Source organism: Cavia porcellus, unplaced genomic scaffold (assembly GCF_034190915.1).
Source record: "Cavia porcellus strain 051 isolate PalLab524CR breed Dunkin Hartley unplaced genomic scaffold, mCavPor4.1 scaffold_16, whole genome shotgun sequence".
Lineage (NCBI taxonomy): Eukaryota > Metazoa > Chordata > Mammalia > Rodentia > Caviidae > Cavia > Cavia porcellus.
Window position 1 is genome coordinate 63,679,279 of NW_026947499.1, and position 24,252 is coordinate 63,703,530.

At 39.6% G+C, this 24,252-nt stretch overlaps 1 protein-coding gene across 3 annotated transcripts in view; it reads left to right on the forward strand.

Moving 5' to 3' along the window:
- Nucleotides 1-24,252, forward strand: part of Sh3bgrl2 (SH3 domain binding glutamate rich protein like 2) — a 64,493-nt gene that overhangs the window by 30,980 nt on the left and 9,261 nt on the right. For all 3 annotated transcript variants that reach the window (XM_013142128.3, XM_063226932.1, XM_063226933.1), the window contains exon 2: nucleotides 12,254-12,439. In XM_013142128.3, the coding sequence (XP_012997582.1) occupies nucleotides 12,254-12,439 (186 nt within the window). The remainder of the gene's footprint in view (nucleotides 1-12,253; nucleotides 12,440-24,252) is intronic.

Consider the following 24,252-nt stretch of genomic DNA (forward strand, 5'->3'; position numbering starts at 1 on the left):
ACCTTTCTCTTCTGGGTGTAGCTATCACCAAGACACTCTTATGGCTGGACCCAAGGGTTCATCTAAAAGCAGGGCAGGCATTCCTCTGCCATACCTGCTTTGCATGCTAGCAGGGAAGGTACAGTTTATGGAACCTGTTAATTAAAAGTGGAATTAGTGTTACACAGAAAGAATTAGACACAGTGAAAATGTGTGAAAAGGAAACACTTTTCCTAACCTGGGAGATTTTGTCTGAGAAGATTGATTTGAGTGGATAACAAAAGAGAGGCCGAGGTCAATAAGGATGAACAGGTTGACTTAGCCGGATAAAATGTGTAGGGAAGAGATTTCCTGGCTGTTTACCACTGCGTGTAAAGTTCTGATGCAGGAAGAATGGTACAGCTGAGTAAATAAAGGTAGACCTGGGCAGTGTTTTAGTGCAGTGGCCCATTGATCTGTGAATCACCTTGTTACAAAGTTAGAAATGCAAATACTTTTAAAATTAGCTTTATTTGAAATATAAGTAATGTACCATACACTTCACCCATTTAAAGTGTACCGTTAGTGGCTTTCAGAACATCTACAAGGTTGTCAATCAACTCTCTTTGACATTCAGCCATATAAGGACTTTTTGAAGAACCCTCACAACCATCCTTTAGCCATCAACCATCAGTCCTTCCACCTTCACCATGCCAGCCCTGGGCAGCCACTAATCTCCTCTCTGCCTGTAGGTTCATCTGTTTTGGACAGCTTGTATCAATGAAATCATACAACATGACTAAGTGCTTTTTGCTTAGCCTGTTTTCAAAGTTCACCCCTATTGTAGCATGTTTCAGTATTTCATTCATTTTTATGGCCAAATAATGTTGCATTATGTTAAAATATGAAGTCCCTTCACCTCAGTTTTACTGAATCACAAACTAGGTGTCACCCCTCCTATGATCTGGAAGCCCTCCGCATGTCCCAGATCCAACTAAGATCAAGAGCTTCTGTGACAGTGGGTAGCAAGGAGAGAACTGCAAACCAGATCGGTGGGTAACTGTCGTCACTGCTGGCCTATAGTGTTTATCTTAGGGAGCATGGGAAGTTGTTAAGATTTTTAATAGAGCTATGAAACCATGAGGTTTATGTTTTTAAACAATTTATTTTAGCTTTTTTGTAAGTAGTAGTTTGGGGGACTCTAGCTAAAAGACAATGCAGAATAGCATGGCATAGGCTCAGCAGTGAAGATGGAAAATGTGGCTGGGTTCAAGAAAAATTTTGAGAGCAGAACAGATTTGACTTGTTGGTCAGTTGTATGGTAGGCAAAGTAAAAGATGAAATCTAAGTCTCTCTGGTGTGCAGATGAGTGTGTAGTGGCACTATAAATTTACACCTTTCTGAATTTTCTTATGTACGATATGTGAGTACATCTTAGTCACTCATTCCTCCCTCCAGAATCTGATCTTTTAGTCCTGTGATGGTGACCTTACAGTGATACCAAATAGCTTGCTGTGGCATGCATGCCATAGGTTCACCACTACTGTCTTAGACTACCTCCAAGATGGACATATTGAATGACATTTGAGCATAGACTATATGGAATACTCTGGAGAAGACATCCAGTGGTACTTGGTTCACCAACATAATTCTTCCCATGATTCTAGTCAAAGAATTTGTTCCACAATTCTGGTTACAAATTGCAACAATGCATCTGGAACCATAACTAGCACAAATACTAATGTGTGTACATGATCAGTGTGCAGTGACTATTTAACATAAAGAATATAATGTCTATAAGAAGGTGCAAAATAAAATGTATTGATCACTTTCCCATCGCTGAAGCAGAATACTTGATACCACAACTTAACAGAAGAGAGATTTCTTTGGGCTCATTGATTTGAGAGGGTTTAGTCCATGGTTGTCTGGCTCCATGGCAGAAACAGCCTGATGGAAAGTACATGGTAAAGCAAAGCTGCTAAATGCATGACATCCAGGAAGCAAAGAGAGACAGACACATACAGAGAAAGAATGTGCTAGGTACAGGAGGACAAGAATCCCTTACAGCCCTACCTCTTCCAACCAGGCATTACCTCCTGGAAGCACATTCAGCGGCAAACTCATTGATGGATTAATCTTTTGACATGCATAGCACTACTAGGACCCAATCACCTTGAGAAAGTCACACCTCAACAGTGGCGCTCTCTTTGGGAAGGAGGACTTTTAAGATCAATACCACAACATAAATGTTAACTAAAAGTGTGTCAGAAGTCTTTCTAAGCAAGCTGATTGTCATACTTTGGAGAGAAAAAATGGAGTGATAATAGCAGAGCAGGGATTTGAGGTATAGCCAGTTCTGAAAGGAATGTATGTCCAGATTCCAGGACTCTTGGGGGTCAGATTGAGGGGCCTGACTGGTGTGAGGCCTGCAAATCTGGAGCCCAGAGACTGAAACATTTTTTCCTTTTTAACCAAGAGCCAGCGAGGAATTGTGAAGCTGAAAAAGCAGTCGGTGCTTCAGAAGAACACTTTTGTCTGGTTTTTGGTAGGAGTGAGTGGGTAGACCAGTAAATTCTTGGAGGTATGGATAGCAGCTGGATAGGGACTGTGGAAATGGGAGAAACAGGCAGAAAAGGTAGAATAGAGTTGCCTGGACGTGGCAGCTGAAGGAAAAAGTGAAGAAAGAAAAAGAAATGACTTCATGTTTAGTTTACGAGGAGGCTGAAAGCGGCAGTGTACCTGGAAGTGAAAGAATTGTGGAGGGAGAGGGCTGTGGAAGACAATAATTTGAGGCTTTGAATGTGAATAAGTGACTACATGGAATTCAACATTTAGCATAGTTACGAAAAATAAGGTTATTAAATTTGAGGTGAAAATTTTCTTGATACAGATAATCTTGAATCATTTATGGGAAAATGAATATACAGTGTTACGTGAAATAAATCCACAATGTTACATGAAATAAACACAGGAGCTTAAATATCACATGGTTTTTCTTATGAGAAATCCAAAATACAAATAACCAAATAAAAGCTATATAATACAAAGTACAGAGCTCTTCTAAAAGGAAATAGAATAAAAAATGGAATTCAGATGTGTAAGTACATGTACTAACTCTACACAGGGAATGTAAACTAATAAATAAAAATTTTAATTTAGTTCTGACGTTGTCCTACTTAGCTGTTTTTAAGTTAAACAAAGAATTGGCCTAGAATGTGGAAAGAAATGACAAAACTCTTGTAAAATATGATTCCTAATCAGAAAATACAGGTAATGTGTTTGTTAGTGATGGATTAGATTCCTGTCATGTGAAGAAGGATAGTAGGAACCAACCACCAAGGATAGTAGGAACTGTTAAGATACATTGAGAAATAGCCCTTTAAACTCAAGACCATAAACTGACATCTGTCCAGGTTTCAGGAAGGAAGTAAAAGAATTAATTAGATTTAATTATTATCAAATTCCTTATCAGGAACCGCTTCAGTGGGCCTCAGTCTCTTCTTACCAGGCATCATAGGGCACAGTGAAAAGAAAGGTTAAAAGACAAAATGGTGGGCAGCAGGGCCCTAGAATGGCCAGAGTTGTTCACAGCAAACAAAAGGGTACAGCAGCCTGAACCACAGTATTTACTGATCACATTTTTTTACATCAAGGAAAATAGTGAGGGGATTATCAGATGACTTAGAGGGCAGTGGTCGTATGCTAAGAAGGATTTTAAATTAATGAGGATCCCTTCTGATGACTCAGAGGGTGGTAGTGATCTTCAGCTGATGAAGATCTTGCCCTGGAGAAGCATAGCATCATGGTACCATTAAGGCCATTATTAAGGCCTCTGAGGCGTAGCCTCAACTTGTAATTTATGGTTCCCAACACTTCCAGATTTTTATCTATAGTTCTGAAAAAGACATCGGAGTGCGATGAAAGAGAGAGAGAGAGAGAGAGAGAGAGAGAGAGAGAGAGAGAGAAGAGAGAGGAAGGAAGGAAGGAAGGAAAAGAAAAGAAAGAGTGTTTAAATTGGTTCAGGTATGGGTTTAACAAGACAGTCTCAGGAGGAACCAAAGGGGGGAATTTCTTATGTTTCTTACCTGACTCTAGTCTTGTTCCCTTGCTCCCACTTTCTTGTTCTAATGCAAGTGTCCCTGAGCTCAGTAGAGATGGGAAGTGTGAAATAGCCACTCTTGTGAGCATACACAGTGAGTTGCACCTGTGTTTTCCTGGGTCCAGGCATCATCTGCGGATGATGGATCTGGTATAAGGAGTTAGATCCCCACAGGGAAGGAACCCTTTGCAGTCCTTCTCACCTCAGTGTGCTTTAATCTGTCCCTGTGGCCTGTGAGAGCCTGGCTAGTGAACTAGGAGCCTGTTTGTTTGGCTAGTCAACATTGTGCTCCTATTTAAAAGGGAAACTCCTTACTGATGTGTGTGTTCCCAGTGGTAAAGCATCTGGTTACCTGGAATTTCATGGCTTGGGCACCATAGGTGCCTGAATAGAGACTCCTCTGTAACTGTCACTCTCCTGGGGCATGCTGAAAAGCAAGAGCAAGTAAGTACTCCACACCTAGACCAGGATCTGGCATCTGCCTGGCCTTCCAAATATACCCATGGATGTACAAATGAGTGCAGCAGAAGTACGTAACTATAGGGTTGTACTGCACCCAGATACCCCAGTGCCTACCATAGGCTTTTGCTTCCTGAAAGACAGAATAACTCCTGAGGTTTTAATCTTAGAATAAAAAATATCAAAATAATAACAGCAAAAAATGAGCATTCTACCATTTGCTGAATTACTTCCCATGTCTCACAGATGAAGAGATGGGTTTTGGTGGAATAAATAACAGACCAGTGCTTTTCTGGTTCACAAAGTTCACTTCTAGAACATGACTTAAAGTTCACCAGCCACCTGCTGGGCAGGATGCTGCTGTTTGCATCATTCATTATCACAGCGTCAGGCCAGCAGAACCACCTGCACACCAACCGAGCAGCATCCCTGATGGACCTATGTCACACTGGCCGAGGACAGACTTCCCTCTCTACCTTCTCTGCAAGGGTATGTGTGTGTATATATATATACGTGCAGATATGTGTGTATGAGGGTTTTCTGTTTTTTGGAACAGTTCCATGTTTGGAACTTTCAGGCAGTTACAGTGTTGCTCTGAGTGGTTAACAGAGTGGTGGTGTTGATAGTTGACACAGAAGGTGAATAGCAGAGAGAGGTAGATTGTTGGTTGATATGTACCAACAAGGGTTTTGGTGTTCTGTTTAACCAGTGAAGTTTGAGGTGGCAGTGAGATGTTTAAACATAAATTTCTAGAGACGCATTGGAACCACAGGCTTGGTCTTGTAAAAGAGGCCAATTTCAAGATGCAGAGTTTGGATAGATCCCTGTGAGGTGAGAGCTGAAGTTGTGGGAGTTTGTGATGTCCTCAGGGAAAATGAATTAATATGAAGAGAAAACAATGTTAAAGGACTTTTGGAAGCATGAGGTTATCTCAATTTTGCCTGTGTTAAGTGTATCACTGTGCACTAGTATTCCTGTGCTTTATGCCTCTAAATTTAGTGCCACATTTCACCAAAATTCATCTGTAGAAAATGTGTTAGCACTCAAAGAGTATAATTCTGTATTTACAGTGAATTTTCTGGCTAGTTTGCTAGAATTTCTTTTATTTCTGATAATTTTTGTCATCGTAAGTATACTAGAATGTTTCTAGGCAGAGAATATCAAAATTTAAACCACATTTTAAGAAAATATAGTAGGGAGCTTTTCCCACTATTTTTGCAAAACAGAAATTTATAAACTGGTTTTTAAACCAAAAGAAGAAAAGGGCACTGAAATGTTAGAATAGTAGTATTTTATATTTCTCAAATATTTGGAACAGAGACTTATTTAGACTTTAATATTGCAAAGGCAAGTGACAGGTAATCGCATGTGTTTGTATACTCACATCTTCTGCTTCCTACCCTTCTGTGTATTGTTCTGCAAAAATTTTGCATCACATACTACAATAGTTAAAAAAACAAAAACCAAAGCTGAGCATATAACCCTGATATACATATATTTTAAATAAATTTTATGCACATATTACTAGTAATGAAATGTGTGCTTTATAAAATATTCACAAAATAGCAATGAAAACAGTGAGATACACTTGAAACAATTCTCTTTAATTTTGTTTTGTGATGATAAAGCATTGTATTTTTTTCCTCTCACCAAAAAAGTTTTTCAGTAAGAACAGTGTGAGCTACTGATGGATATTATAATTTGAAGGCTTGCTTTCAACTGTATCATTGCTGAAAAGATAATTTACAAAATACTTAGGTGCAAATGAAGGATGGGCATAATTAGAATAAAGTACAATGACAGTTTTTCTAATTTGATTCACCAGTCATGCAAAGGTTGTTAAAATTCTGATATTTAAAATCGTATTATCTTACCTGAGGTCCGTTGGTAATTCCAGGAACTCACCTGAAAGATGTTCCATTTTTACATTTAAAAAAGCTCACTGAAAATTTGCATTTGAAAGACTTTTGAGATAGCATTGTTTTCATGAATAAGTTAACAATATCAAACATTCCATCTTGTAAAATACTAATCATGAACAAGATGATACTTGTTAAGGTACCATCTTTATCTTGAAGAGGCAAATCAAAGAGAGGGAGTAAGCATGTGTGCCTCTATGTGTGTTTTAATAACTCCTAAGTACCCACTGCGGATAACCACTTGTTGTTATGAAACAGCTGACAAATTTGGAGCACTTTGCTTTACAAAAGAAAAACCCCTTTAAACATGCTTAAAATTTCAGTGTTTTACTATATTAGCATAAGCACTCAACAGTTTATGGATGCAATACAATAACTATAAAGATTATAGAAACAGAAAATCTTCGAACTGAAAAATCCCTCCCTAGTGTGTGTTCTTGTGTTAGGTATATAAAGTGTACTTATAAATGTTGATTCTGAAGAGGATATATGAAAAATACTATGGGGTTATGATTTTTGTAAATGAAAAAATTACAAATTGAAAAGATAATTTAGTATTATAAATGTGGAGAAACGAAACAATATAAGTTTTGAGAAAGGACCAAAAATACTGACTGGTAAAAAAGAAAAAAAAAAGGTGTTAACAGTATTTATTCAAGCTGGATAGTATTTGTTTAGGGCTGACATATGAATGTCTAGCAAATGCCAAGGACTGTGCTAATGATACATGAACAACCACAGCCTTTCCCTTGTTAAGATTATATTAATTGGGTTGGGGATTTAGCTCGGCATAAGCGCATGCCTGGCAAGCACAAGGTCATGAGTTTGATCCCCAGTACCAAAAAAAAGGTCGTGTTAATTTACTGCATATAATGTTTTTATTTTCAAAATTACTTTTTTTTGTTTTTGTTTTTTTAGACAAGGTCTCCCTATGTAACACAGGCTGTCCTCAAATTCGTGGTGATCCTCCTGTCTCAGCCTCTTAAATTCTGAGATTATAGATGTACACCAACCACCATACCCAGCTTGCCCTGTATCTTTTAATCCATTTTTATAACATTTTAATTCCCTAAAACCTAAGCTTCTGTCTCTTGCAAGACAGCCTCTTTAATGGTTATCTTTGACTTGGATTTGACCTGGTAACCTGGATTTGCTTTCTAATAAGATAAACTAAAGTAGAAACTAGAGAAACAGTGCTTTCTATGAAATGCCATGTAGAGTTTGGCATCATTAGAATGTTGGCAGCAGATGGCTTGGTAGGGTTTATTCTACCCTCTGTCCTCCTCCACAGCATTGAAACGGTGAGTGGCACAGTTGGGAATGTGTTCACCTGCAATTACAGAGAACCTGGCTACCTTAAGCTTAAACAGAGGAAGGTGTGTGGTTCCTCTTGGTTAGTCTGGTGGCTAAAATTTATTCAGGGCCTACTTTTCTGGACTTTTCTTCTGTTTTCCTTGTGTCTCTGCCTTTATTGAGGAGAGGCTACCCTTTACCACTAGCCCTCATACTGGCTCCAAGCAAGAATAGGGACAGGGTCCAAGGCCTGGCATCTTAATGTGCTTCCTCTATCAGGGACACAAAACCATGTGCAGAAGCCCCAGTGGCAGTTTCCTGGGAAAGGACTATTCCTGCCAAAGAAAGTACAGCAGAAGAATCATGAAAGTTGAAGTTACTTAGAAATAGGGGTTAAGTGTGAGCCAAGTCCAGCTGAATTTATTTAGGCTGTCTTCTGGTTCACTTTCTAGGGACTCCTGGGGTGAGGAGGTTGCTAGTGAAAGCTACGAACGTCTTCTACAGGTCCCTAAATGTGCATGCTGTGTCAGCAAGCTCTGCAGCACTGTGCAGTGGGGCCCTCCCATTAGCCACACCCAGAACTACGCTAAACCAGTGAACTAATTTACTATCACACGGTATTATCGACCCGACCCGTGATCTAGCCTGGTCTCAAAATCCCCACCTATGAGTACGTGAGACTTTGGGGAGACATCTGGGTATGGGCTACAACATAGGACAAAAGCAGACATAGACAAAATGTAAAAGAAATGATACCATTTTGTTCCCCATAAGCTTTTTTATGGCATTGAAATTTGTGTTTCATTTCCCTGTGTATGTTGAAAAATACTGTTGATTTTTTCCCCTCAAATATATAAAGTCATTATTGGCTGCAGACCAAATAGAAATAGTCAGTGGGCTGTACTTGGCCCATAGGCCATATTTCATTAACCTGAATCTGTCTCGAGATTTGGCCATGTTTCTTTGTTTTAATTACTTGTTAGGGTGTATAAAGGACCTATATTTTAAAGGAAAGTGAAACGCAGCTCTCATCATTTCATGGATACCTTTGTATTTTAGGCCTAGCACCTTCGTCATTACTTTTTAAAGGAAATAATAAAACTGTATCTGTTAATCAGTGATGAATATTCATTTACTTATATTAAATTTATATTTTCAGAAAGTTTATTTCCAGGCTCCACTGTACAGTAATAACTTTTATTTAAAAACCTTCATCATAATACAATATGTATGAAGGCATTTTAAGTAGCAACTTAGAATTTTATCAGTGATAGTGCATTTGGGTACAAGCTTTAGAAGCTTATTCTGTAATAAGGAGAAGTTAGAGTAGGCTATGCAGGTAAAGCCTGGGGTGGCAGCTATATCATCCTGCTCTCTGCTTGGCCATCCTTAGTGGATGGTACGTGTTTTCTCTTCTGTGAATTGGTTTCTGGACGTTCGGGCCCTGTATCTGCAGTTCTGCAAGGAAGAAAGGAAAAGGGTGAGGGCAGAAGGGGACCAGTGTTTTCTTCCAGTTCATGAACTAGAGCCCCAGCGAAACCATGTGCCTTACATCTCATTGGCCAGAACTGTATCCTGAGATCCTCTGTAGCTGGAGTCATTTGAGTAAACACATTTCTGTAGCTAAACAAAGCAGATGTCTGCTACTAAAAGGAAATTGGTTCCTGGGTAAACAGCAATTGTCCGCACAGCTTGAGTAAAAGCCTCGGATTTGAGTTGACAGGTGCCTTCCTCTCATGGATAAATTGACATGAGTGCAGGCACAGACATTTAATCAGTAGATTTAAAAAAAAGTAGTTCGTTGTAAGGTGCGTTTCATTTCAGAAAAGCTGAAACATGGGAAGAATGAAAGTCTTTGTATGGAGGAACTGACTGTTGTTACTTGAACTCTGGGATCGTACCCAGCACATGAAGTACCCTAGGCCGCTTCCTGTTGCCCTTGGGAAACGCTTCTGTTACCTGGGGCACCCTGTGCAGCCATAGTTCCAGGCCACGGCCGCTCCTGCAAATCTTGAAAATAGCTGGCTGGCGTGACTCATCTTCCTTCCTGGTGCTAATGTTACACATGTCCACAGAAACACTTCTTTCTCTGATTTAAACTTCTCTCATCTTGTCTACCTGAGTGGTTGGCTGTAGTGTTGGCTAATTACTGTGGTTCTAGGTGTCCCTGCCCTTCCCATTTCTTCCTTTCAGTAATTTACCTAGCCTTTCCTGAAGATGTAAGGAATCGGAGTCTGGTGACTAAGGAAATGCCTTGAGTTGTTCTTGTGCTCAAGTAGTCATCACCACTGTTAATAGGAACAACCTTTTGCTTTCTGAGCATGGTGTTACTGATGTATTTGAATTTTAATATTATATGATTATTTTTCACTTGCAGTTTTAAGATAGTGGTCACAAGGAATCAAGGAGGAAGTCCATGGCAATGGTGGCAAACCTTTGGCATGCGTGCCATATCATTGAAAGCTCCAAAAGATTCACCATCTGGCATACGGTATTTCTTTATAGCAGCCGGAAGACTCTTAGACAAATACTCCTTACATTATTTCTAGTGGTAAAAGTTATAGATATACTGAATCCAACAACAGAGTAGTAATTGTGTGTGGACATGATGGAATTTTCAGGCAGATACTAAATTTCATACTTGCAGAAAATGTTTCTTGTCTGAGGATAGTGTTAAGGTTAAGTTGTTGACTGACTGAAGGGGCAGCATTGCAGTTTGTTTTACAGTGTGATCCTGTGAGAGGTAAGTGCAGTTGTGCTGTAGGAGGTTGTAGTGATAAGTTTGTGCATGGTATGTACGTGTGTGTATACCTGTGTGCCTGTCTGTGAACAGGACAGGAGGGAAAATAAGGAAGCTGTGTTACCTTTGAGTTTCTCAGTGATGAGAAAAGATTTTTTAAAAGTAATCATACTTTGTAGTAAAGTTGGCTGTTGTCTATGATATTGGAAAACCTAGGCTTGATTATGTATCAGTTTCATGTTTTTCACTCTAATGAACATTTAAAATGTTAGATGTGGAGCTTTCATGTACACAGAAAGTTTGGACTCATTCCTCTCAGTGGTTACCTGGGTAGTGGGATTATAGGTCATAGTTTTATGATCTCCAAAGCAAATAACTTCTTTCATCATCGAAGAAGCTGGATCATGAAAGATACTGTCGTATGCTGTGAAGATGGAGAAGCATCTGAGTAGCCAGAAGAATGCTAAGCAGAAACTGAAATGATTGTTTTCATAAGAACTCATACTAGTTGTAAGATCCTCATCAAAAATAGATAGCCTCAGTTTCCTTGTCTGTGAAACTAGAGAAATAAAATCTACCTTTAGGCTTTCAATAGAAAGAGAAATAGAATAGAAGATTTTTTTGCAAGTTGAAGTTTCAAGATAATATAGTAACATTTCTGAAACTGTGTTATCAATTGGAGGAAAAGTTAACTTTTTCAGAAATGTGAAGCAGCTAATTGAAGAAGTCAAGATAAGGCTATTACCAATTTAGATGCATACGTACAGTAATTTCTTCGTCCTATTTTGTCAGCTTTCTGTGTCCGTATGAGCCATACTATCTTATTATTCATGAACTTCTACTGAGGCATCAGAAGTCCTGTGCTTGAAAAGTACAAAGCAGACTTGCATCTAGAGTCAGGTGTGATTGAAGCTTTTGGAGGACCTTAGGAGGAGGAGGGAGGCAATAAGTATGTGAAAGATGGTTTTTCAGGCATATTTTTTCCTATGTTGAGACATTTTTCTGTTGAGAGATCAAAATGATTCTTTTCCTTGGCTTTTATAGAATTTATTTTACTCCTTAAGTTCTTTGTATAGATTTTTCAGAATCACATAGAACAACTCAGTTTGTTCTCATATGCCATGTTTAAGACATTGCGTATCACCATCCATTTTAGTTAGCGCATGCCTGTAGGCTTGGAAGATGGTAACACCTGGAAGACTTGCAGATGTGTGGGCAGCTCCTCAGGAGCAGTCCTGACCCTGTGACTGAAGGAGGCACTAGGGAGGACCAGAAGAGGGAGGAAAGTGAGAATTCTCTGTGAGATGATGTTCACGGTTGTTTCTTAGCTGGCAGTGGAGAGCATCTTCATTTTGGGAGCTGAAAGGTGTTTGCATGATGGTGGTTATAGCAGTGGAGAGTGAAAGAGGCTCCTGAAAGAATGAGAATGTTGCTGCTGCAGGAACCTGTGAAGTGCTGGCCTCTCAGGTGGGCTATTCATGGTTAGTGCAGAGGGCGTAACGTCTCGTGAGGTGAAAGTAGGATGGACAGTGGTGATGGCCTATGGAGGACTGAGTCTCGCCTCACTTGGTCTGTACCCCCAGACGTCCAAGTTGAGCCTCTGTGTTCCAGGAAACTAGGTGAAAACATCACCATTGGTCCTCTGTGGGACCCCAGTGCATGGCTGGTACTGGGCACCTGTGAAAAGTACCCCTCGTATCTCTGACTATGAGAAACGGAATCTAGTTCTGTTTGGAAAAGCATCCTTATGATTTTACATGAGCATTTCTTGTCTTTTCTCTATAGATAAAGAAGAAGCAGCAGGATGTGGTTAGATTTTTGGAAGCCAACAAGATAGAATTTGAGGAGGTGGACATCACAATGTCAGAAGAACAGAGGCAATGGATGTACAAAAACATCTCCCCAGAAAAGAAACCTGCTCAGGGGAACCCGCTGCCACCCCAGATATTTAATGGTGACCAGTACTGTGGGGTGAGTGACTGCCTGTTCTCCCATTGTTTCCTCGTGATACTCCTCACACATGGTCACTGTGTGTGTTTGGGCTTCTTCTGTTGAAGACTGAGTCCCCTTCACACAGGGCCTGTTTAGCTCCACAGGTCTAACAGGCTGGAGTTGAAAGGGGACCTGAATCCCAGACCACAGATGGTGCAAGCACATGGGTGTTGTGTGGTTTGTGAATGAGAGTACAAGTGTATCTGTGTTCCATACTGCTTTGAAAGGGGACAAGATGGAAAATTGCATATATGATTATTGTGTCTAAATTTTGTAGTGTGTCTTTTGGTGATTATGTTCTTGTGTGCAGAGTAAAAGACGTAATTATTTCTGAATCTGTGACTCTGTCATATGAGTAACTACTGATAGCTGGTTATAAGCCAGAATTCCTTTTTTATGGTTATGAACCAGAAGGATCACTAAGAATACCCAAAATCTACTAGGTGCCTTCCTGCTTTGTGTAGCATATGAGAAGAGAAAGTCAGTTTTATCTAATTGTCTACTCATCTTCTTATTCCTTAGGTTAACAAAGTTTGAGAAACTCTTCTAATGAGTAGCTTAAAGTTTGCCTTTTCTGTTCCCTCTCCTCTCCTCCCCTCCCCTCCTATCCCCTCCCCTCCCCTCCCCTCCCCTCCCCTCCCCTCCCCTCCCCTCCCCTCCCCTCCCCTCCCTCCTCCTCTCCTCTCTCCTTCTCTCCCTTTCTCTCCCCTCCCCCTTGGCTCCCGTGTGTGTGTGTGTGTGTGTGTGTGTGTGTGTGTGTGTGTGTGTCTTTCTTTCGTAGCTCTGAGAACATATATTGGCATTTATTTTGGGACTACACTTCTTTTAAAGCTGACCCAGAGAAAAAGGAGCTGGAGTGCTGAGGGGCTTGACATAAAACACATAGCCAACTTGTCAGTAGGATGAAAGAAAGAGCACCCTTCCCTCCGAGAAGGAGCAGTTGGGCTGTAACCATAAGTAGATTGTGCAGTGTTCTTATTCGTAGCATTTTGAGGAGAATCCTAAACATGACCCTAGGAATGACTTTGAGTTCTGTTACCACCTTATATTGGCTGGGACACACTGGCATGCCACTCTTTAAGTCTCGGTCTTCTCTTTGGTAAGCAAGAGTTGTTAGTATCTGTCTTACTATCTTACCACCCAGAAGTTTGTGACTGTTTTTAGAGCGCTTAAAAATAAAAGTTACCTTTTTGTGTGTTTTTTTTTTAATCATGATTTTCTAGTTTATTGGGGGAAGTATGTGGTAACAAAAGTGTGTGCTATTCATGGTTACAGAGGATAGAAAATATATTGTTGTATGTACAGACCACAATTGGCATTTAATAGTTGAAAGTATTAACAGACTATGCAGGTCAAAATAAAGCCATAAGTCACATAACACAAGAGAGCAAAAATTCGGTATTTTTTTTCCCTTCATACTTTTCAGCTGTACAAATGCCTTTATTCCAGCTGCATAGCTTGAGATACAACTTCTAGGTGTAGAATTCTAGGACTTAACTTTATTCTTATTTTCACCTCTTTGTAACTTCTGTGAGCAGAGTCTATAGCACTTATTTCAGGTAGCCTGTCTGGGAGCTGACTCAGATCTTTCTGGTTGATTACACTGCATATCCCTGCTTCAGCAGGAGTTCCATGGTGGTGGCGACAGCAGATGCTGTTGTGCGTTGTTATCACAGTCTCTTCTGGCAGCAGTGTGGAAGACAGTGTCTGCTTTTATCAAGGTCAAGGAAATATGACCTTGACAAGGCACTAGAAGGCTAACCCTGGGCTTATTTATCCACCTGCTCCTATGCACCTTGCTTCCCAACTATGGGTCCTGGTGGTCTCAGATGGTTGGGTGACCTGTGGGAACTGACCACATTGCAAGTGACGGCATGCAGAGAGCCTGAGTTGCTACAAATGTAGGACTTTTACCTTAAAGCAGATGAGCTAGGCATGCAAGACATGGCAAAAACCCGTGCTAAGCCATGTGGCACTCAGTGTGGACAGCTGCCTTCTCTGTCTAATTTGTCATGTCAGTATCCTCTCTGTTTCAAGGAGTTCCCTGCTGAGTGGAAGCCTCAAAGCAAGGCTATCTGTTCCTCCCACTCCAGAATTTGGACATCAAGGGGATGATGCAGAAACATAGGTGTAGTTGGAGGCCATTTGTGGCAGGGGTGTCCAGGGGTAAGAGAGCCAGGTGTAGCGCAGTAATCCTTGGGTGTAGCCTTAGGATGTTCTCCGTTACACAGGCAACGGGATTCCTCTGGCTCTCTTAACTAGTTTTCTAGCTCAGCTGTGGCTTTGGTCAGCCCCCTCCCCACATCTTCATGAACCCCTTCTCTTGACTTGATAGTTACTAGTAGTAGATCCAAACTGGCCCAGCTTGTTATTCCTCGTGTTTAAGGTTTAGCTCTTATTCTCTCTGTATAAGTGATCTGTGTGGAGTATTGTAGAGGTGAAAATGCAGTACCCATTCACACAAAAGGAAAATAGCAACTCCTGTTTTATTTCTTTTCTGCCTCACTATTCAACGTCTCTGTTCAGATGATTTGGGCTTCTTCTATCTTGTTGTATTTTTCTTATTTTTTAATCAGGCATCATTATGATAGAAAAACATGAAATTTACCCATCTTACCATTTTTAAGTGTACAGATCGCTGGTATTAAATTTATTTACATTATTATAAAACAGGTGCCCAAAACTTTTTATATTGTGATATTGAAACTATATGTTGATTAAAAAGTACCCTTTTGCTCCCCCCCCCCCAAGTGCCAGGTAAGAACCATTCTTCTATTTCTGTGTCTACTTTAGATACTTCCTATTAGTGGAATTATATTTTATACAGAACTTTATGACTGGTTTCTTCCATTTACTGTAATATTCTCAAGGTTTATTCACGGAATAGCATGGGACAAGATTTCTTCTTTTAAGGCTTTATTACACTTTATTGTCTATGTGTTCTGTATTTTGTTTCTGCATTCATCCATCAGTAGACATTTGGGTTGCTTGTATCTCTTGGCAGTTAAGAATAGAGATGCTATGCACATGGACGCGCAAACATCTCATCAACATACTACATTCGATTCCTTTTCCTATACCTAGAAGTGGAGTTTCCATATACTGTGACAGTTATAATTTTAATTTTGGGAGCAACGCGCAAGCCATTTCCCATATCTAATAGACTGCTTTGTAATCTACTATCAGTGCACGAAAGTGCCAATACTTGTTATATTCCGCTTTGTTTGCTTCCTTTCGTGGTCCTCCTAATGGCTAACAGGAGTAAAGTGATAGCTCCATTGTAGTTTTAATTTGCATGTCTTATGATTAGTGATGTTGAACAACTTTTTAATACGCTTGATCATTTGTATATTATCTTTGGAGAAATATCTATTCAACTCCTTCTCCATTTTTTAAATCAAGTTATTTGATTTTTTGTATTGGGCAGGTTTGCCTGAGAATGCCAACACTTAGAGTCTGACATAAGGGGCAGGTGGACAGAGCTGAAGAGGAGTGGAAAATGTGGTTCAAGTTGGTTGCATAAATTCTTGTCTTAGAACAGTGAAAGGATAGCTTATATGAGGGACAAGTGGCAGACTTCATAGGAAGCTTGACTGCTTCTGTGAGGCCATTTACAAGATTATTCACGTTTGTAAAATTTTGATTTGCTTTTTTACACTTTTCAAATGGTATTTATAGTGCCAAGTATGGTGGTACATGCCTATAATCCCGGCACTTGGGAAGCTGAGGCAGGAGGATTGCTGTGAATTCAAGGCCAGCCTGCAGAACGTAGTGAGTTCAGAGCACATCTGAACTACATAGGGAAACCTCTCAAAAAAAAAAAAAAAGGTACTTGTAGAGTGTAAAATTTCTGTCTAAGCATTGGATTAGTTGCTAACCAAATCCAAAGTCAGTAAACTAGTGGTTTTGTTTAAATAGTGATTTGGAGCTAACAGTGACTGCCTTTGCACATATTACCTTGGTTATTTAAAATCTGGAAATAGCCTAGAGAGGGATTAAATTCAATGTCAGGAGGTCACAGGGGGTCTTTAGGTCCTCCCTTTCCTGTGTTTACCTCTGCTAGCCACTGGTGGAAGCTCAGGAGCTCACCACATGCACACTTGCACATACACAGCTGTAGTTGTGCTCAATGCAGCGTTCATGTAAGACATGGGAGAAGACTTTGGGGATCATATATTTTAAGTACACATGTGGATTTTTTTTTGAAGCATAAAGACCTATTCCTGTAATTATGTTTTAGAAATTCTTGATTTACGTGTAAGGTTTTATTTTTTAAAAAAGACCATTTACTATTATATATATATATTTTTTTAATATTCCCAGACACAAATACATAAATACATAAAGTGATCTTCAAATAAAGTTGCTAGAAACAAGATATTTGAAAGTTCTCATTCTGAATTAATTGTTGAATCAATCTTACTATTTTTCTTACTTCTCCGACAGTACTATAGGTAATATAATGAATATGCCAGTAAAGGTAGTTTGTAAAATGAAAAAGGGAAAGTAAGAACAATTTGTTTTTTTACCTTTTTTTGCAATCTTTTGTTCTATACACTTTCTCTTTTCTTAAATGTACCTTTAAATTTTTCAGATCACACTATTGATCATACTATTTATATACCATTTTGTGTCATGCTCTATTTTCTAGCAAAGATAGTTTTTATGACTTGTAAAGTTAAGTTTAGAGATTGCATATCATTCCTTTGGGTGATTATGATAATCAGCTTAATCATTTTTCTATCATGGGCTAGTTTGTTTTCAGCCACTTGAAATAACAGTTCATTACTGGCAAACTGTTCTGAAGACTACAGTCAGTGGAATGCTATTTTAGGAAGTACATTCTCATTGTTGGCTGTTACATTCCCTTGTCCTTAGGGTCCTTTGTCAAGCTACAAAAATATTTTGGGGCTGGTTGGTGGCCCCAAAACCTAACTTCAAGGTCCATAAAAAGCCACTTGATGCAATTAAAGTTAGGAAAAGTTAAAATTAGACAATTATTGTAGGCATTGATCTCTCAGGCCCTAGAGATACTCAGGGTCATAGAATGAAGTCTGTCTGGAAAATATAGTTGTCTTGACACATGGCAAAATACATTTATTAAATAGCAAAATGTATACTGATATAGTTCTGCATGTCCCATTTTCATGAACTTTTTAGTATTCAAAGAATTTCATATTTGCAGGGACTGCTTGAAGGTATATGCAGTCCTCCAAATCAAGAATCAAGCATTTCAGTAAATATTACCGACTTTAAGGACCATGTAGTGCTCTGCTGCATATTTTTTTTGCTTTGATTTTTGTTTAGTTGTTTCTGTTTTGTTTTCCAATCCTTTAAAAAACTAAGCACTATTTGTAGTTCGCAGTTCCTGCCATAGTTTACTTCTACTCTAGCTGGTCCATTTACATTTTCAGCCTCTTGGAGTACTTCAGTGGCCACATTTGAGAAACACTGGGTTAGCTGTTGCCCCACTCTCCTTCAGAAGGGAGTAGATCCCAATTAGGGAGAGAAATTGTGACCTGTGTTGTAGCCATCTGTAGTAATTATGTGTTAATGGAGCTATCGAGAATCAATAAGAAATAAAAGGAAGGCTGAAGTCCCAGTTTTTTACCATTAGATTATGCTCTAAGAAGTGGCTGTTATTTATGTAGGTTAATGGCTGCATCTGTACAATTTGTGAAGGTGGAACCTTCGAAATCCTTATCTTGGTCACTTTCGTGTCAGAGACAGTATCTGACATCTACAATTTAAAGGAGGAGAGGTTTATTTTGGCTCACATTTCAGTCCAAGGCAGGTTGGCTCCACAGAAGCAGTATGACAGGGGCAAGGTGGGAAGGGAAGCCTCACATGTCACGGTAACCAGGAAGCAGAGAGAGTGAAAGGAGGAACTGAGAAAGGAGATTTACCAGTGTGATAGAGCTTTCACTCCCCCCGTGACCTGCTTCTTCTGATCAGTCCCCACCTTCTAAAATAGCGAGTCAGCTATAATGCTCCCATAACCCAGTCACTCTAAAATCCCCGCCTTTGAACTCAAGAGACTTTGGGGGGACATCCAGATATAAACCATAACACATCCCTACACCGATTTTCCTCATCTCATGGACCCATTTGTTTCTAACACCTGATAATTCTCTCTCTCAAAACTCAAGTCAGATGTGCTGTTTTCACCATCTCTTGTTAACTGACTTTGGCTGTTACTCCCCACCTGCATCTCCAGCAAACCTGTGTCTTTTTTCTGTTTCATTATGACATTTATCTCATAGAACTTTTCCATATGTCTTTACCCTCAGTCGGCCATGCGCTCCTTGTGCCCCATCACCCTCTGTGCGCTCTCTGACCTGTTTATCTTGGTATCAAGCACCCATTAAAACTATGCTAGGGGCATAGAACATGCTTCGATAATATTGGCTCTAAATAGGTGCATTGATGCAGAGTTGTCAGCCGAGGGATGAAGCCAGGCTGTCCTCTGGGATCCTCCCATGTTTAAATGCTGTGCACAATTCAAAGTGTGTTAGGCCAGACCCTGCTGTGTTCCCTTTTTATTACATTTGTCAAAAGTAAGTTTACTAAACCTTCTGAACTTTTACATTGGTCTCTGGGACATAACTTCTATTCGAAACTTACCCCACCTGTACGATTTTCTTAGGGAATCTTTTACCTAAATTTGAAGTCCTTCTGAAAGATCAGTTATGTAATCAAGGAGAATTTCCTTCATCAAAGGTCTTACTGCAAATATTCTTATGTAGCATCAACCCAGACACCAAGAAGGGGAAAACAAAGTGCTACAAACCAGCATATAGATTCTTCCCTTTTACTTGGTGCTCATCAGCTGTGTGCCCCAAAGCACAACAGTTCAATTAGATATTCTTTGCAGTTTTAGCTCTTCTGTGAAACCACAGTTTTTATTCTTTGGTCTACAAATGTTTAATCTCTCATTTTCACCTTACTAAGATGTTCACCTCAGTGTCTTACATCAGTGAATCCCTGGGATGTGACTTCCATAAAAACGATGACTTGTGTTGTGAATGTTGAAAACCTTCATCCAGACAGTCTGGGGCCACCCCCTGGCATGTTTAGCAATATATCTCAACTATAGCTACACTGGCACTTTTCTTTGGTAATATTCTTCTTTCATTGAGAACCTTATGCAGTTAAAGGTAGTGAAAAGTGAACACCGATATCCTAAGATAACAAGGCCATGTTAATTAAGATCAGTGTTAAGACAACAACCCTGTCATAGTAGGATAACAAGTGAAAAATGGTTTTCCTTTGCCCTTTTTTATATGTGACCTCCCTTTCTTCCAGAGGTAGGCTTTTCATTAAGCTCTGCCTTCTCATTTTCTAAACTGCTTCAGCTCTGTTTTGTATTTAAAGTGTGTATTCCTTGATTTTAAAATCTGCATAGTACACATTGTTTTCTTGGAAAGATGAAAGAGAATTGATATTCTTATTAGTGTCTCTCATTTCTCTCTCTGTTCATACACAAATGTACAATATTGCTGAAGTTAATGTCATACTGTGCTGCAACTGTAACAACCACTATGTAAATGTCTTATATTTATATTGATATAATTCTGTGAATACAGCTACCTATAAAACTGCTTAGCAGTGTGAGCAGCCATAAGAGAGGGCATATAATCCTATTTTACTGAATGCCTGTGACTTAATGGAGAATGACAGAAATGTCAGGCTTGCAGTTCTGTGAGGCTTCTTTGGGAAGGACTCTTCTGTGTTTGTGGCTGTAGTTTCTCCTGCTGTTTTTGCCCTCAGTTCAGCTGTATTTGCTGTATATCTTGTCTTAGTTACTTTTGTTTTATTGCTGAGACAAAATGCTTGACACCTGAAGTTAAAAGAAGAAAGGTTTATTTAGCTCACACTTTACAGACGTTATGGTCCATGATCAGTTGCCTCCAAGACAGGGAGCATGGCATAGGGGCAACAGTTCATGGTGGTGGATGACAGCAAAAGCAGCAAAAGAGGAAAAACACCTCTTTCTGTCCTTTATATTTTATGCAGTCTGCTGGAATTGGGGCAGTGCCAATCCAATAAACGGCTTGATCTAGCAATCACCCACCCTTAATCCCAGCATTGTACCACAGATCAATCACACACTCTAGGTTCAGCCACCTCCAAAAAGCCCAATCTAAACCTGCGTGACCTTTAGGGGAACATCTAGACACAAAGCATAATAACACTCATATCTACTTCTTAAAATTTCGTTGCTGTTCCGTTTCCTAGGTCTAGCACAAATACTTTTCCTCTCCACTTTCAGCACTTGAATAAGAGGTAGATATCATTTTCCTCCACTGCCACTTTGACTCAGGATAGTTAGAAATAATAAACACGAATTATAAATTTGAAATCCTTACCTTTGGACTCATGCATATTTTGCTGTTTGACTTAACAATTGCTGCATGAAGCTGGTTTAGATTGCTGTATCTTGCCTGTCTTACCGGGACTGGAACTGACAACTGGTTTCTTTCTGCATCATCATAAAATATAGTATAGCATTAACGGTCCTTATCTACTAAATCAAGGAATTCTCCTCAGAGGCTGCCCTCAGGCTTGAAAGAAATATAGGCAGAAAGAACTCTTTGCCCAATTTAAGCAGTAACAGCAACAAATCTGGCAGTATTAAGAAAAATTTTTTAAAAATTTTCTTTCTTTGAGTGAACCAGATTTACCTGGACTTATTTAGACTGATGGCTGCCACTGTTTCCTTTTTGTCAACCTGTTTTGTTCCCTGCAGCCTTCTGTTTAGTTATGCCCTTGCTGTCTAGAAATAATACAGGTCTGTCACTTAGCTGTCAGTGCCGGAGCTGTGGAAAGCAATGGAGCTTTTCAGAGTGGTTGCTGTGGGCCTTCCGGTTACCTTTGGAAATCTAATAAGGGCAAAGAACTTTAATACCTTTGTCTCAAATGCTTACTTAGACCGTAATAGTCTAATCAGTGTGTGCGGATAATGCCCTTAGGTGAGTTTTGTGGAAGAATAAGACTATTGTTAACTCCACCTGTTGTAGATTTTTATCCTCAGCTTATAAATATCTCTAACATTGGTTTTTCACTTGAACCCTAACAGAAGTGTCTACTTAAGACCCCATTATTTCTTAGAAATGTAGAGTTCCAAGGGGCTTTGGTAGGATCTGATGCAGAGAGGAAGAAAGACTTAGGAAGGTAAGCAGGTCATCAGGGTCATGTAACTCATAGGCTGCCGGACATTCCGCCCGCAATTGGTGATGACCGAGCACAGGCCCTATTGTTTCTCAGAAATGAATCTGTGAACCTGGTAGTGTCAGTGCAGATGGAAATAGAAGACCTTTATTTTCCTCCTAAAACTGATGAATTAGGTGGAATTAAACTAGATAGGTGAGGCTGTTGTGCCACATTGAGGATTTTAGTCTATATTGTAAAAGCAGTGAACAGTCTTGAAGCAAAGGATTTAATTACAGAGTGATAGGACCAAATTTACAGTTTTCACAAATCAGTCTGTCCTCACAGAATGGTACCAGATAGGAGTAGGTAAGATTAGGCAGTGGCCCATACATGGCGTCCTATTCTAGAACTCCAGCTTGGATTGGGATGATGCAGACAAATACAGAACAATGGAGAGGTTTAAGGGCTAAGTAATATCATAGCTTAGCTTATGACATATAGAGGTCATAAAATTGCGAGGGGTTTCCTGAGAGGTCTGCCATATGTACTGCAAGATCACCAATTGTGACCTAAACTCATCGTGTTTAAGGTATAAGCATTTTGTTGCTTATGGAGCCAGAGCTCAGAGCTAGAAAGTATAAGACAGGGTAGAGACAGAATATGGCATAGAGAGGAACAAGGAAACTTGTGTGTTGTGGATGTGTAAAGCACGGAATGAATCTAGCCATAGTTTAGCCTCTTCCTCCATTTATCACACTTAGCACGTACTGAACAGATATTTCTTGAACCTAGATCAGCAGAATGTTATTGAGTTTTTTGGAAATAACTTTATAGCAGCATTTTTAATTACGAGATTTTGCCTACATTACATATCAAACTTAGACCTATTTGTGATAAAGTGGGATATTTTGTCATGCAAAAATTCATAGATTTTCTTATAAATTCCATGAGATCCATAGTATCCTGGAACCACTGCCTGGTTAAAATTTTCTTTGGCCAAATGTCTCATACAACTTCTCAAACCTAACATTTTGAACTCAACTCCAACTTTGCTGTCTATCTCGTTTTTGCCCAGTTTTTTCCGTCCTGTGAGAGGCACTCTCACTGTTACTTCTCCTTCGTCTCCACATGTAACCCACATGTCTCCAGCGGCTTTGTCTCTCCAGCTCACACACAGCCACTGCACTGCTTCAGGCTCTCCCGTCTATTTCCTGAGTCACCAGGGTTTTCTCCTGACCTTTCCTGTTTTCTCCTCTTGCTGCCTTTTTCTGAGTTTTCTGCTATGTAACTCTTTAGGGATGTTCTTAAAGAGAACCTGGTCATTTTGCTCCCGTGTTCAAAGCCTTTCCATAATTTCCTTTGGTACTTGTGGTAAAATTCAGAATCGTTTTCTTGGCTTAGAAAGCTTAGCACACGTGGATCCCAGTCAGTGCTGCTGCTGTTGACTTGCTCTTCACTACTGCTACTCCCTGCCCTGAGTGGCACTGTGCCCACCTTTCAGTCGCTAACTCTACCCCTTCTTGTGATTTAAAATGGAATGCTGAGCCATTGTTCTTAGACATGTGACTCCATCTTGGTTTGGTCAAAGAAGGCGTCTCTGTAGGGCTGATCCTAAATCACAGAAGCAGCATTTTAAATTAATAAGATGACTGAATTAAAATCACAACTCCTTTCAGAATCATGAGATTTTATTTGCTGAAGATTTTCGACAAAAGAGTCTGTCCACAGGCCCAAATAATGCAGAATTTTAATCAAATGAGGCATGTATTGCAAGAAAGACCTCGGCTGGTCATTGATTCACTTAGATTTCTAGACTTGTTTCAGAAGTCCTTTTGGCTCAGCACAGCAGTGAATTCACTAGGGCTTCACATCTGCAGCTTGCAGGCTCCCCTGGGTCTCAAGGGTATAAAAAGGGCCTTTCAGGGCCAGGAGACATGGCCCTAGACAGCTGCAGTCTCACTTCCTAGTTGTCAAACTTGGACAACTCACCTTTTCCAGAACTCCAGTTTACTGGCTGTGGTGAAGATTAAATACATTGCGTTTGAAAACACCTTCCTCAAAATGCCTAAAAATACTAGTCGTCGTCTGCTTACAATATTTATTCTTAGGATGTAGGTATCAAAGTACCAAATTATGAAACTGCTTTACATCAACTTAGAAGCTAGGTAGTATGATATATATGCATAGTTTTGAAAAGAAACAAGTACACTGACCGGTTTCTTGATGCCTTCTTTTGCGACAGTAGGAAGAGAAAAATGATTTTGTCTAAAGCAAAGATAAATGTTATAGAAAATATAGTTTCATCTTGTTTTATTTGATCTTTTTATTTTATTCTGATGACAGCCTCAAGAATGTGGGAAACTTCAAAAGCGGAGTAGAGCCACTCACATTGGCACATGCAGACCTTTGAGACTTTCTGTTTACCCAGTGAATTTGTTTGTTTAAAATCCTGCACAGCAAAATATCAATGTGTAATTGAGAGACAGGCTTCCATATTGAAGCCTAGAATAAAACCCTAGGTCAGGGTGATTTCATACAGGTAACTATTAGTTCAGCACATGAGAAAAGAGAAGTGTATTCCTGTTTCATTTCTGTGTTCAGTGCTTTACATCTTAATTTTGTTACAGGTTTTGTATCAT